Source organism: Arabidopsis lyrata, assembly GCF_000004255.2.
Source record: "Arabidopsis lyrata subsp. lyrata unplaced genomic scaffold ARALYscaffold_6, whole genome shotgun sequence".
Taxonomy (NCBI): domain Eukaryota; kingdom Viridiplantae; phylum Streptophyta; class Magnoliopsida; order Brassicales; family Brassicaceae; genus Arabidopsis; species Arabidopsis lyrata.
This window is the reverse complement of record NW_003302550.1, coordinates 2,223,307-2,237,283: the sequence shown is the minus strand read 5'-3', so window position 1 is coordinate 2,237,283 and position 13,977 is coordinate 2,223,307. Positions and strand designations below refer to the sequence as shown.

Here is a 13,977-nt window from a genome sequence, read left to right as displayed (position 1 = left end):
ATATATATATATATATATATATATATATATAGTTAAGAATATATAATTCAATAGTTACCATAAAAGCTAATATATATCAATGTACCCCAAAGTTATTTTGGTGTGTGTTGATATAACACCTATATACACAAACAGGTAAAGTGAAAAGTCCAAATTCTCTGTTGTCTTGCTTTCCCATTCAAGAAACTCAATTTGAAGTTGCACCATCATTACACACATCTATAATGTCAATATGTCTTATTAATATCAAAATGCATACAATAGGAAAGTGAAAGGTTCGGAGATAGAGTGGCAAATAGGTGACTTCTTTAGTGTAAAACAAGATAATACAGAGAAGAAGAGAGAGCCTTTAAAGGAGAGCTCAGAAGGCACATGCTCATGCTTGATGCTTCCTCTCTCATTATTCATCAAAATTCATTTTTCTGGCTAGCTCTTTTTTTTTTAATGATTTGTCCATTAGAATTTACTAATTTAGTAACCTTTCCTTCTTCCTCTTGTTTCAATGTACTTTCCTTTTTTGGCTATTTGTTCTGCTTCGCATGTACACCTTCACAAAACCGTGTGCATTAAGATGCATCCAAAGTCAAATCGGAGAATCACCATTTTTTATTAAAAAATTACTCTTTTTTTGTTTTTTTTCATTGAGGTCGTGTCTCTCCGTATGTAATCCAATTTGACCAACCCAAATCCTAATTTTACAGTTTTACCTATTTGCATCCTATGTATGTGTATTTCAAGGTAGTGGATATAATGAACGTAATGGGCTGTGAGCACATAAACGGACCCATCGTGAGTTGAGGCCCAATAGTAATATCTCGGAGTTGAGGCTCTTATAGGAGTTGAGCCCAACCAGTTCGTTCGTTCGTTCACTCACACATCCACAAAAAGAGAGACAGTGAGAGATTCCAAGGAGGAGTGAGCGTGACAATGGAAGCTGACAAAAGATGGTCTCTCGCCGGAAAAACAGCTCTGGTTACCGGCGGGACTCGTGGAATCGGGTTTGTCTCTCCTCTCTTTTTTTTTATAATTGGCTTCCAATTATCTCACGACTGGCATGATTTGGTTTATCCTGTGATTGTTAGGAAACTCTTGAACCTGTTGAGCCTCTGTATTGACATTTTATAACAAGATTTGAATCGAATTTATGGCATCACTTGCATGAGTATAGTATTGAATGCATAATCTCTGTTTTTTTTTTCTTTTCCCGGCGTACACCCTTCAGGAGAGCAGTAGTGGAGGAACTAGCAAAATTTGGTGCAAAAGTTCATACTTGTTCAAGGAACCAGGAAGAGCTAAATGCATGCTTGAATGATTGGAAATCCAATGGTTTAGTGGTGTCTGGTTCGGTTTGTGATGCTTCGGTTAGGGATCAGAGGGAGAAGTTGATTCAGGAAGCTTCTTCTGCCTTCAGCGGCAAGCTCAACATCCTTGTAAGTTTCCTTCTCCTGCTAAAGACTTTTTTGTTTTCTATGCTTTTTTGATGAGGTTTCTACACATTGGAATCTTCACCAAATCTTGAAATCATATATCAAATTAGCTCAGCATCCTTGTAAGTTTATTAGACTTGTGATGGTTTAATACATGTAATGATCAGCTATCTGTCAATTCAATACATGTAATCTAAGGCTTACGATTTATCGTTGAACCATATAGTGATGATTGTTGATCTCATGTAAGTTTCCACCTATTATGCAAGATCTTATATAACATGGTCAACATTACAGGCACAAGTTAGGGGTTTGAATCATTCTTTGCCCTTCTGAAAATTTCTCAACTTTGTTTTGTTTTCAGGTAAACAATGTTGGAACTAATGTCAGGAAACCAACAGTTGAATACTCAAGCGAGGAATATGCAAAAATCATGACGACCAACTTAGAATCTGCTTTCCATTTATCCCAAATTGCTCATCCTCTTTTAAAAGCATCTGGTGTCGGAAGCATTGTGTTCATCTCCTCTGTAGCTGGCCTGGTGCATCTTCAAAGTGGATCTATCTATGGTGCAACTAAAGGTGAGTCTATGTTCTTCATTTTTCAGAGAAACCGAAAATAAAGGATGGTAAAAGTAGGTAACATTAGGGTTGTTTTTTTAGGAGCACTTAATCAGCTTACAAGAAATCTAGCTTGCGAGTGGGCAAGGGACAACATCAGAACCAATTGCGTGGCGCCATGGTACATCAAGACCTCACTTGTGGAAACGGTATACTATATTATGCCCTAAAATAACGCATATGGAACATTGTTTCACTTAGATTGATAAAGCTGTAGGAGAATAAGGTTATGGGTTGGCAGATAAAAACCATGAATATTATGTAGCTTCTGATGTTCACTTAGATGATTTATGTGAATATCAGATAATTAACGATTTGATATTGTTATGATGTTCTTATGCAGCTACTTGAGAAGAAAGATTTTGTTGAGGCGGTAGTTTCACGGACTCCACTTGGGCGCGTTGGAGAACCAGAGGAAGTCGCATCACTGGTTGCCTTTCTCTGCCTTCCCGCAGCATCTTACATTACCGGACAGGTCATATCCGTCGATGGAGGATTCACTGTCAACGGTTTTAGCTACACCATGTAGCCAAAATCTCTCATATCAACGTTACTAGTAAAGCAAGAATCCTCGTGAGGTTTTTGCCCGTTGGTCTTGTTTACCTTTTATGACTTCTTTAAACTTGTAGTAATAATGTGAATTATCTTCACATTGGTTTTCCTAATATAGCCGTTAAATAAATCAAGGCACAGTTATGCACCAGTTTATGTAGATCTACAACATTTGTCATTGATTTAGGTATATGGAACAGAGTATTTTCATTGACAAACATACCATCATGCATCATATAGTGTTGCCTTGTGACTCTTCCTAAATTATGTCAACAACATGTGAAATATTTGGGTTAAGTGAGTTTCAATAACGTTAAAGAGGGTTAAACGCCAAAACCTCACAAACAGTTTCAGAGTCGCTAACTTTTCTAAAATTCCAAAAGCCTCCCAACTAAACTAACCATTGATCAAAGATCCCCAGAAACTTGTAGCCCATCATTTGCATTCTATGTAAATGTCAAGCTTTTTTCCCTCTAGTCTTCCTCTTCTTCTTGGTACGACGTTTCTCAGACGATTCAAACTGCTTCTCACATAAGAGAACCCTGTAACTTGAGTGAGGTCCTTCAGCAGTTTCACATAAGCTCATGTGCCACCTCATTGCGTTTCCAATCTCTTGAATCTAGCTCATTACATTGATTGTGTCCCGTATGTATACACGTCCTCGAGGTCTTAAAATCCGGTCCATCTCTAGCATCATCGTTGTCATGTTTCACCTGAACAAGGCCACCAACCAACAAACATTATAATAACCCAGCACAGCTAGTGGTAAGGTTTAGCATCTCTCAAAAACGGAAAAAGATCCATCTTACTAAGTCACATACAAGCATGATCTCAATTAAGAGACTATATCCTTGCAGACCAAAAGAAACTTGCTCTCAATTAAGAGACTATATCCTTGCAGACCAAAAGAAACTTGCTGTAAATGCCTTGTGATAGGCAAACTGAACCAAGAATATGGAAATATATTAATTCAGCAGTGTCGTGTAGATAGTATCTTTTAGAGCTTCCTCCCTAGAAATTTGAGAATTTTCAGCCAAAAGTGCATTGGTTGGAATGCTTGTACTGTATAACAAAAGTGACACTTCCTGAACGCAGAAATGAGATAGTAAGCAGCATGGATGATACCTTCCCACTGTTCTTCCAAGGCCTTTTCATGAAAATATACAGGTTGTGCGTGTGCTGCCCAAACAAAATACCCTCCGGCATGAAGCATCCTATTAACGTCAAGGAGCAGGATCCCATCTTCAAATGAAAAACAATGACAATAGAGGAGAATCTGTCAGTAAAAGCTTAGAAGTACTTGATGTTCAGTTTCACATTATTACTTGAAAGTTTGACATTAAATGACACATCAGCTAGCAGAGCACAGTCTTAGCTCTAGGGGGGCACAGATTGATAACTTTGTGTATAAATCAAAAGAGCAATAATAACTAAACATGGTGGAAGGAATGGGTAACAAGTTTGTGCAACCAAATTGGAATAAGATTTATGTCTGTAACTTTGTAATAAGTAAACAACGGTGGCATAAGAGTTTTGCATACCATCACGAGTCCAGTTGATTAGACATCTTGAACAAAGTACCAAATCAAAAGCTTGGCTTGGCCACCATTACAGGAACACCAAGCTCAAGAGCAAACTGTATCTGGTTCTGATGAACATGTTTTGGAGCTATGGAGATAGCCAAGACATTAAGTAGGCACCAAAACTTGCCACACCCCATCCAATGTCAAGAACAAGTCGTGTATGATTACCAAAGCTGATATCAGGAATCATCTAATGTACATATAAAATTACAGCAACATCAGATTCACGTGAATACAGATGCAAATATTTTTAACATTGAGTCTTAAAAACATACTAACCTGAGAGATCTGATCCAAGTACTGATCAGCTCCGTGTATAAACTGAGTACACCACCAGGCACCAGGATACTTGTATTTGTCATTTTCTTTGTCTTCAACAAGTCGACTATGTGGAACCACACCTGTAAACAAATATCAGAAACTTTCCTTTGACAATACAAAATCAACCAAAAACAAAATCAGAACAGGACAAAAAAACACCAAATAATTCAGACCAGAAGTATAGATTCGATAAGAAAAAAAAAGACGATAAGCAATAATCAAGGTTTATACAGATTTTAGCACTCACCAGTCAAAATCTGAAAGCATGAATCTAGTTTTTGCCTCAGACCGAGAGAGAAGGAAGAAAAATATATAAGAACATAAAAGAGGAGGTAGCAACATGTATACTATTTCACTTTTTTTAGAGTTTTTAAGCCAATCAGAAGGCTCTATTTCACACCCACTCGCACAAAGTGCGCGTTGCGCGAGTGAGAGCAATTCCTAAAGGGGTTTACCTTTCGGAATCATGCCTATTTCGATCGACGCACTTCTCTCCAAAATTTCCATCGCGTGACTCTTTTCTTTTTTTTTTTTCGTTTTTAAACCAATATAAACCGAACCGAAAATCAATTGTAATTTTAAAACCATTGTAAACCGAACCGAAATTTACATGGAAGTGCCAGCTGCTATAAGAGAAAGCGCATGAGCAAGGGATAGACCAACTTCTTCTTCAATCCCTTCAATAAAATTTCCCTACAATCGGCAATAATGAGAGATTCATTGCAGAATTGTAGAGGGCAAAGCGATACAAGTAGTCAACACTCAACAGGATCAATTCTAGTGTACTTGAATAAGAAATGTAACCTAGAACATTCAAATATTGATAATCAGGCCACTTTTCACATTGCCCAGAGAATTTCATTTATAAGAAAATGAAAGTACGAGAAAAGATGTCACCTCTAATTAAACAAATATGGTGTGCAAGGTTTTAGGATTCTATGATAAGCACTATAGTAACAAATAAGACAGTGAAATAAGCACTATGCATGTCACCAACAGAAAGTTAATAAGAGGATCAAATACTGAAACAAGTACCTGCTCATCTTCTCTATTCCTCAAATTTTGTCCTGCTGGGTTCAATAAATCATTGACAACCTCAAGTAAAATGAACCTTATGGATTTTAAGATATATCAAAAGCAGAATCTGACTATCATTTGCACCACTGGTGAACAGGATATATAGTGAAAGGAGAGACGAAAAGCAGGTAGAATAGCTAGCACTTAGGCCAGGGAATTCGACTAATCAACAACCTAAGAAGTACCTCTTGTATAATGCGGAAAGCATCTTTCACGGCTGATGGTATTATACCTGGAGATCTTTGGTCCCTCTGACATTTAAACCAAACAAAACTGTCTTCATGAGATAAAATTGTTCTATTTCATGCACATCTTCAAACGTAAACATGGTCCCTGAAATGAAGTGTGTGAAATCATCCGGCATTAGGGCAGGACCATGTACGGATCATGGGTGTCCATAAGAGAAAAATTCTACTAGGTTGAAAAGTGTGTAAAGCAGAGCACTAACCTAAAGAATGCAGCTATATGCTAACTAGAGTCAAAGAAAAGGCTTTATAAGGTCAACAGCAACACTAGCTAGAAAGAGAATAGCCAAATCGTTATGGCTACTACAAGACTAGCCAGGAACGAAGGACGAGATAAATGACTCTCTGACATAGAAGCATGTCTGGGATAACACATTGAAGTACATTGTACAAGGTAGTAACCTAATACGTTTTATTATAATAAGATGAAAAGTAAGAAATATCATGATTAGTGAATCTTACATGCATAGTGTGAGTTCACTCCATATGCGAAAATGGTCCCTGTGGTTGGATTAACACTCACTTCATTAAAATCAAATTGGCAAAAGAAATATAACTCAAGGTGTTCTTAAGACTAGAAGAAGCACTAGATACAGTTTGGCATCTCAAAGATCTCGTTTTCTAAATGAATGCTCATGCAAACTGTTCATGTTATTGTAGCTTGGGGTAAGCTTTGATAATATAACTACTTTTTATCTTCTAAGAATAGTGTCTTAACTAGACCGACCAATAAAAGGTGTTTACTCCATACCATTGATCCCCACCGTAGCACCATGAACGACATGCTGAGTAGCAACATAATAGATATAGCGTGTAGTCGTCGTAGGCCCGAAAACACGGTCTGTAAGAAAGGACAGAAATTTTAAGAAACAATATGGCAGATTGGACTTTGACATCTAGTTTAGTTTAGGTCTTGATTCATGATGCAGGAAACTTCAGTCTATTCCACATAACAACATTTATGATTGGTACAGAAACCAATGAACACTAGTCAAACTGTTAGAACTAACCATATGCATAAGCTATTGATTGATTATGCTAATTCCTCACAATTGTTTCCCCATCTGCATACCATGCAATCTTCTCTCCTTGTTGGATTTCCCTTGGACTACTGTCAAGAATAAACCAATGTCAATAATCCACAGATAAAACATTAAACAAAGTGTTTGAATCCTACACAGCGGAATCGCCATTCACCTGAGTGGACGAAAACGAACTGGGACTGTGACATAGCAGTCTACTTGCTAAATCCAGCAATTCTAGACTTTGATACTTGTTTAGATCCCATCAGAAACCAAATTCGAACTTCCGGTGACTGAAAAAATGAAGCAAGTACAAACCTTTATCAATAAATAACATAGGAGAGGAGGGCAGCCTCGGTATATCTTTTCCGATTCTCTTACATTGCATGAAAACTTCTATGTTCTTGAGGAGTAATCAAAAGAGAGAACTCATCCACAGAAGCAGAGTGACACATGCAGATGAGGTCTATCATTTCTATATCATCACTTTCTCTCGGAATCAGACCAGCAAATCCAGAATGAAGCATAGCAATAGGAAGCTTATGAGTTTGAGCAGGAAACTAATGGCATTAATGAAAGGAGCAAACTTTTTGACAAAAAGGCTCTCCTTAGAGATAATTAGCTGGCTTGCCAAGTGAGGGATAAGAGCTATCATTCTTGAGAAAGTCACAGTTTTGTTTGTTAGAACAAGCTTTTTGTGACACTTGTCTCTGATTTCAATCCCTAGAGTTGCAGCAACTCTTTTGATAGTTGCTTTACCAGTATCACTAGTTCTCTCCAATTTATATTTCCTTATGTTACCTCTCAGCAAGGCAATGGCAATAGATCTGAAGAATATATTGGTGACTTCAGCTTTGGGTAAGGTTTTAATTCTCTCACACAATTCAGCCAACAAATCATGTGGTGAAAACCCACTAGACTGGTGTTGAGTCAATGTTGGTGTGATGGGATCAGAAAGCGAAGCTGCAACTTCTTTGAAATCAAAGCTGCTAAGAGCTTCTTCCATTTTCTTCTTTCGAGCTTCGAGGTATCCATCAATAGTAACTCTTAAGTCAATGAATGCTTTCAAATCATGCATCACTACACAGAAAGATGTACTAGGGGAAAAGAATGTACCTGTAATATGGAGCTAAACACCTGTTACTAATAGCTGATCATCTCAGTTTCTAGCTCCGTCAACTCAACCTAATTTTCATTTCTGCATTGCAATAACTGCCTCCTTGGATCTCGGACCAGCTCGTTAAGCTTCTGAATTTTCTTTTCCTGAGATAGAATTTTATGCCACAAATAGACATTCATATTATCATTAGATCATACTATGAAGCATATATATACTTTGGCAATCAAATGGTTTAGTAAAGTTAACTAAGAGTGTGGAATTTCAGATAAAATCACAAACTAACAAGTGTATAAAAGGATCCAAATCACAGTAATCTTTGAACATTCTATTTGCAAGAAGTGTAGGAAATGATTAAACTTTGAAATTCCAAAAACTCAGAATCAAGCCAAGAAGATTCCTGAAGATATCTACTTCCGTGGTTCCAAATTATAAAAAAAATCTATATCCAATAGAGGAAGAAAAACGATTCATTGCTCCAAATTAAACATGACAAACGAGCTTAGCTTTACTAGTTTTAGTTAAATTTCTCGGCAACAAAGTCAAAACAAAACAGGACGAATAAAAATCATACCAGAACTGTAGATTCGATAAGAACAAAGAAGATTAGCAATGATTAAGGTTTATATAGATTTTAGCACTCACCAGTCTAAATCTGAAAGCATGAATCTTATTGTGAGCTCTTCGTGTTTTTGCCTCAAAACAGAGAAGAAGAAGCAAAATATATAAAAGAGGAGGAGCAACATGTATACTATTTCACTTTTTTTAGAGTTTTTAAGCCAATCAGAAGGCTCTATTTCACACCCACTCGCACAAAGTGCGCGTTGCGCGAGTGAGAGCAATTCCTAAAGGGGTTTACCTTTCGGAATCATGCCTATTTCGATCGACGCACTTCTCTCCAAAATTTCCATCGCGTGACTTATTAATGTTTTTTTGTTTTCTTCTCAAAACCAATTTAAACCGAACAGAAATCAATTATAATTTCAAAACCATGTAAACCGAACCATGTAAACATATTTCCCTTACGGAATCAGCAAATTCTGGACAGAAAATTGCTGGCAGTTTCCATGGTTTGTCAACATCCCAACGGGAAATTTAGACAGCAAAAAGAGTAAAAATCAAACGTACCTCGAAGAAGAAGAGCTTTTTCCGGAGTCAGGATTAGGTTCTACTTACCTTTTCACATCCTCAACTACCTCATACGGCCACCCAAAGTTCCTTCTCCCCAAGCTCAGCTCCATGGGCTGTATGAGTTTGGGAGAACCATAACCAAGGTTATTTAGATCATGGATCAACCAGTATTGTCTTGTCGACTCTTCGTAGATTATGTAAACAACAGGTGAAATATTTGGGTTTAGTGAGTTTAAGCCGGTTTCAATCAACGTGAAAGAGGGTTATTAGCCAAATCCTCACAAACAATTTAGAGTTTGTTTTAGAGTCCCTAACTTTTCTAAAATTCCAAAAGCCTCCCAACTAAACTAACCATTATCAATGAAAATTGTTTGTATTTTATGGACATGTCAAGCTCTTTTTCCTTTAGTCTTCCTCTTCTTCTTGGTCCGACGCTTCTCAGACGATTCTAACCGCTTCTCACATACGAGAACCCTGTAACTTGCGTGAGGTCCTTCAGCAGTTTCACGTAAGCTCGTGTGCCACCTCATTGCGTTTCCAATCTCTTGAAGCTCACTCATTACATTGATAGTATCCCGTATGTATACACGTCCTCCAGGTCTCAAAATCCTGTCCATCTCTAGCATCATCGTTGTCATGTTGCACCTGAACAAGGCCACCAGCCAGAACAAAGTTTACAATACTTTCAAATGGGAAAAAGGCTAGATGAGTTTATTTAATTTGCAAAACAGAATGGCTGTTGTTACCTTTTTCTTTCAATGGAAAATAGACCCGCGGCATGCAGCAAATCGTAGCTTCTCGGGTAAGTATCGAATGGCTCACACCTGAAAGAAAATTATCGATGTCTTAAGCAGTGCCAATTTATACAATGTTATTGTGTGTTATAGGAATAACGGTCCTATTAGTTTGATATGGTTGTGTTTTTGGAGTAAGAAGTCTTCATACCAGTCATGCATTACGCCTAGTAGTCCACGGTCATATATAACGGGTAATGTGTTGGGACCACTGACTGGGATAACGTTGAGAACCCAGCAATCAACCTTTAGCTCAGCTAATGCAGCTGCAAATCTACCAAAAATAGGAAGTTAGAAACTCAAGAATATATGAAGTAGCCATTTTGGCTGTGTCTAATGAGAGAGTATAGCGATGAGAAAACGTACCCGCCAAATCCAGCTCTCATGTCCAAGACATTTCTGAGTCCTATCTGCTTCCAGTGTAGGGCATTTACATAGTTTGATATTATTTCTTTCCAGTACTTTGATTCAGCTACAAAGAGCTCTTTTCGGGCTACGTAAGAATCGATTTGTATTGTCTGCAGCCTATCCGGTGGGGTCTGTAAACGAGCTGGCCAAGGAGCAAGATTTGCTCCATATCCATTTTCTTCAATTCTAGTAATGCATGCCTTCAGATCCACGTACCTAACATAATCACAGCATCGTTCACAGGTGAAAAACCCCTAGGATACAAGAAGTTGCTGAATCAAACAACTCTTAGCCTAAGGAATAGAAGCAAGGCGCACCAACAAGTCGAACAGTCAATGTCAAGATTGGGAACCAAAGCAGTTTCTCGATGTTAATTTTTAATTTGGCAGCTAAAAGAAGTGGAAAATTTAAGGTAGCACAAACATACCAAACATTATCTGGGTCATCTTCAGAATTGCACAAAGGAGGAGTGAGTCCAGCACCACGACTAAGATAACGAGTGTTATTTACAGGCTTCTGCCAGATAGCTATATATCCTTCCTTCTTTACAAGAACCCAGCATAGCCTAGTGGTAAGGTTTAGCATCTCTGGAAAAACGAAAAAAATTCATCTTACTATATCACATACAATCATGGTATAAAAAAATAGACTATATATATATATCCTTGCTGACCAAAAGAAACTTTCTCTAAATGCCTTCGGATAGGCAAACGAAATCAAGGATATGGAATTTTTTTTTAATTCAGCAATGTAGTGTAGGTAGTAGCTTTTAGAGCATTCTCATGCTTGTATAACCAAAACTGATACTTCATGAACGCAGAAATGAAATATTAAGCTGCATGGATGATACCTTCCCACTGTTCTTCCAAGGCCTTTTCATGCTTATATACAGGTTGTGCTGCCCAAACAAAATATCCTCCGGCACGAAGCATCCTATTAACTTCAAGGAGCAGGATCCCATCTTCATATCAAAAACAATGACAATACAGGAAAATCTGTCAGCTTAGAAATACTTGGTGTTCAGTTTCACCTTTTTTACTTAAGGTTTGATGTTAAATGACACAGCAGCTATCAGAGCACAGTTGTAGCTCTAACTTTGTGAATAAACTAAAAGAGCTGAACATGGTGGAAGGAACCAGTAACAAGTTTGTGCAGCCGAATTGGAATAAGATTTATGGTGTAACATTGTAATAAGTAAAACGGTGGCATAAAAGATTTGCATACCATCACGAGTCCAGTTGATTCTACATCTTGAACAATGAACCAAATCAAAAGCTTGGCTTGGGTACAACAATCTCCGTGTTGTGAATGCTGCCACCATTGCAGGGACACCACGCTCGAGAGCAAATTGTATCTGGTTCTCGTGAACATCTTTTGGAGCTATAGACATAGTCAAGACATTTCGTGAAATTAAGTAGGCACCAAAACTTGCCACACCGCATCCAATGTCAAGAACAACTCGTGTATGATTACCAAAGCTGATATCAGGAATCATCTATACATACAACCACAAAAACACAGTAACTTCAGATTCCAATGATGCAAATAATTCTCACACTGAGACATAAAAATCAAATAACCTGAGAGATCTGATCCAAGTACTGATCAGCCCCGTGTATAAACTGAGTACCACCACCAGGAAACTTGAATTTGTCATTCTCTTTGTAAATCCAGTTTTGACCACCTTTATCTTCAACAAGTTTAGTATGTGGAACATTGTTGAACCACACCTGTAAATCAAAATCAGAACTTTCCCTTGACAATACACAATCAACCAAAAACAAAATCAGAACAGAGAGCTTCACAAATACCTCATCACGGCTTCCCGGCCACGGAATCGGAGGACGGTACCCATTGGGAACAGGAACGGTGCAATTCAACCCCATTCCTTCTTTAGGACAATTCCGCTCAAATCGCTCTCCACGCGCCGTCGAATTAAGCCTTTTGATGGCTTCTACATTATCCAAACAAGGAATGTACTCCGTCATATTCTCCGAACACATCTCGAATTTTCTCACACTAACTCTAGCCGTGGTGGATTTAATATCACCGTCGCTACTCTCGAATTCCGTCTGATTCCCCAACGTCTCCACCGATTCAGCGTCGTAATCACCAATCTGGAACTCATCAGACATTTTTCCATTCTCATTAACGATCCCAAACACCTTCAGCTCAACAGAATCTGGCGGCGGCGGCGGTGACAAAGACGGAGGCAAAATCGGGTGACTCTCATAGATCAAATCAGAGATGTTATACGTTTTTCCGAAATCAGGTGAGAGTGCGACAATGGGGGATCGAGAAGGCTCGGCGGAGAAGAAGATGAGACGGCGGAAGCCATCCTCAGACCAATGTTTACCGAGGAAGAAACAAGCAACGGAGATCAAAACAAAGGCGGAGATCTTGAAGAAAACAGAGTTTCTGAGCAGATTGCTACTTACGAAGAGCTTCATTAGCTTCGAATTCTCAGAAGCATTACGTGTTAGCAGTGCAAGTTTCTTTACTTTCCCGGGAATCCTCAGACTGGTAGTGAAGAAGATTTTTTTTTTTTTTTTTTACTATCCATTAAATGGATAAGTTTTTTTTTTAATTTACAAATATATTTTACGGAATAGATTGTATAAGAATTTTTCTCCATCTTTTCAACTTATTTTTTTTCCCATTCACAATATGTATTAATTGAAATTGTCTAACCGTTCGTATTGTACGAACCCTCGGTAAGTTGATGGTGATTAACATGCCGCAACATTCTCTCCTCGATCAGGAACCGCCGGAGAAGCTGAAGCTGAACATTGTGTTTGTAACGTCCTGTGAACGTAACCGCAACAAGAACAGATCACACACAATCAGCATAAAGAAAGACCAACTGCTGAAATATTGATAGAAAGAGGGCATCAACAAACCCTGAAATTTGATGCAATTGTAGAGTACATTTGTGCCAATTCGTAGCATTGAAGTATCCTGATGTTTTAAAGAAAGCGCAAGAAGAAGTAACACGCGTAGTTGGGACCAAATCTAAGATAAGCAATTATGAAATTGATCAAATGCATTATTTGAGATGTATCATTAAAATGTGACTTTGAGGCTGCACCCACCCCCGAGAATTGTTCCAAGAGAGACATGATCCAAGAGGATAAAAGTAGGCTGCTACGCCTACGATATCTCTACCAGACGGAAAAACGAAAGCTATCTTCAAAATAATCATTCCTGACATCAACAGATGTTGGGTCCGAATCTAATCTCGGTTTAATAAAATTCATAACAAACTCAACGATATGGCGCGATTCGATCCATTTAGCAGTTATTGTTTCCGGTCATCTAACTAACATTGTGCTATGTCTCCTTTGTAACTTTGAATCCTGTTACTGATATTGTGGTGGACTCTTGATGTCCACCATAGTGTATGTAGGTCCAAATAATTGTAAAATTCAAATTAGTTTATAAAGACAACATGAAAACTAAAAAGTTTTTTGTAAAAGAGTTAATAGGTCCAATTATTTTCTGATATTGTTTTTGTAAATAATATATCAATAAGAAAAATAGTGATTTGAAGATACCATATAAATCAATTTAAGAAAAATAGATAATATATAACAAACCTGTGTTTATATTATAAATTTATTTTTCAAAAACGTGAAAACTTCTACATAAAATTATAAAAGTTTTATAACTAGCAGTTAAGC

At 37.8% G+C, this 13,977-nt stretch overlaps 2 protein-coding genes and 1 pseudogene across 16 annotated transcripts; 1 reads left to right on the top strand and 2 right to left on the bottom strand.

Moving 5' to 3' along the window:
* Positions 1 to 858: 858 nt before the first annotated feature.
* On the top strand, positions 859 to 2,819 carry LOC9307267 (tropinone reductase homolog At5g06060). 2 transcript variants are annotated; one of them, XM_002873188.2, is made up of 5 exons: positions 862 to 998; positions 1,223 to 1,430; positions 1,792 to 2,008; positions 2,090 to 2,196; positions 2,391 to 2,819. In XM_002873188.2, the coding sequence occupies exons 1-5, from the start codon at positions 928 to 930 to the stop codon at positions 2,574 to 2,576; spliced, it is 789 nt and encodes a 262-aa protein (XP_002873234.1). In that variant the 5' UTR covers positions 862 to 927; the 3' UTR covers positions 2,577 to 2,819. The 2 variants fall into 2 exon arrangements, with proteins under 2 accessions (XP_020876023.1, XP_002873234.1); XM_021020364.1 differs by lacking the exon at positions 2,090 to 2,196 and having other exon boundaries at positions 859 to 998; positions 2,391 to 2,482.
* On the bottom strand, positions 2,790 to 7,925 carry LOC110227856 (annotated as a pseudogene).
* On the bottom strand, positions 2,828 to 12,842 carry LOC9307266 (probable methyltransferase PMT12). 14 transcript variants are annotated; one of them, XR_002330896.1, is made up of 21 exons: positions 12,109 to 12,842; positions 11,878 to 12,027; positions 11,522 to 11,792; positions 11,148 to 11,258; positions 10,725 to 10,884; positions 10,256 to 10,513; positions 10,041 to 10,163; positions 9,842 to 9,919; positions 9,448 to 9,740; positions 8,610 to 9,208; positions 7,964 to 8,110; positions 7,023 to 7,140; positions 6,836 to 6,936; positions 6,577 to 6,666; positions 6,288 to 6,326; positions 5,539 to 5,913; positions 4,462 to 5,196; positions 4,141 to 4,372; positions 3,725 to 3,841; positions 3,409 to 3,540; positions 2,828 to 3,312 (listed from the first exon to the last, which is right to left on the bottom strand). XR_002330896.1 is itself a non-coding variant. In XM_021020275.1 (9 exons), exons 1-9 carry the CDS (start codon positions 12,745 to 12,747, stop codon positions 9,485 to 9,487), a joined length of 2,046 nt encoding a protein of 681 aa, XP_020875934.1. In that variant the 5' UTR covers positions 12,748 to 12,841; the 3' UTR covers positions 9,318 to 9,484. The 14 variants fall into 14 exon arrangements, 1 of the variants encoding a protein (XP_020875934.1); XR_002330893.1 differs by having other exon boundaries at positions 3,421 to 3,540; XR_002330895.1 differs by having other exon boundaries at positions 3,421 to 3,493.
* Positions 12,843 to 13,977: the final 1,135 nt, after the last annotated feature.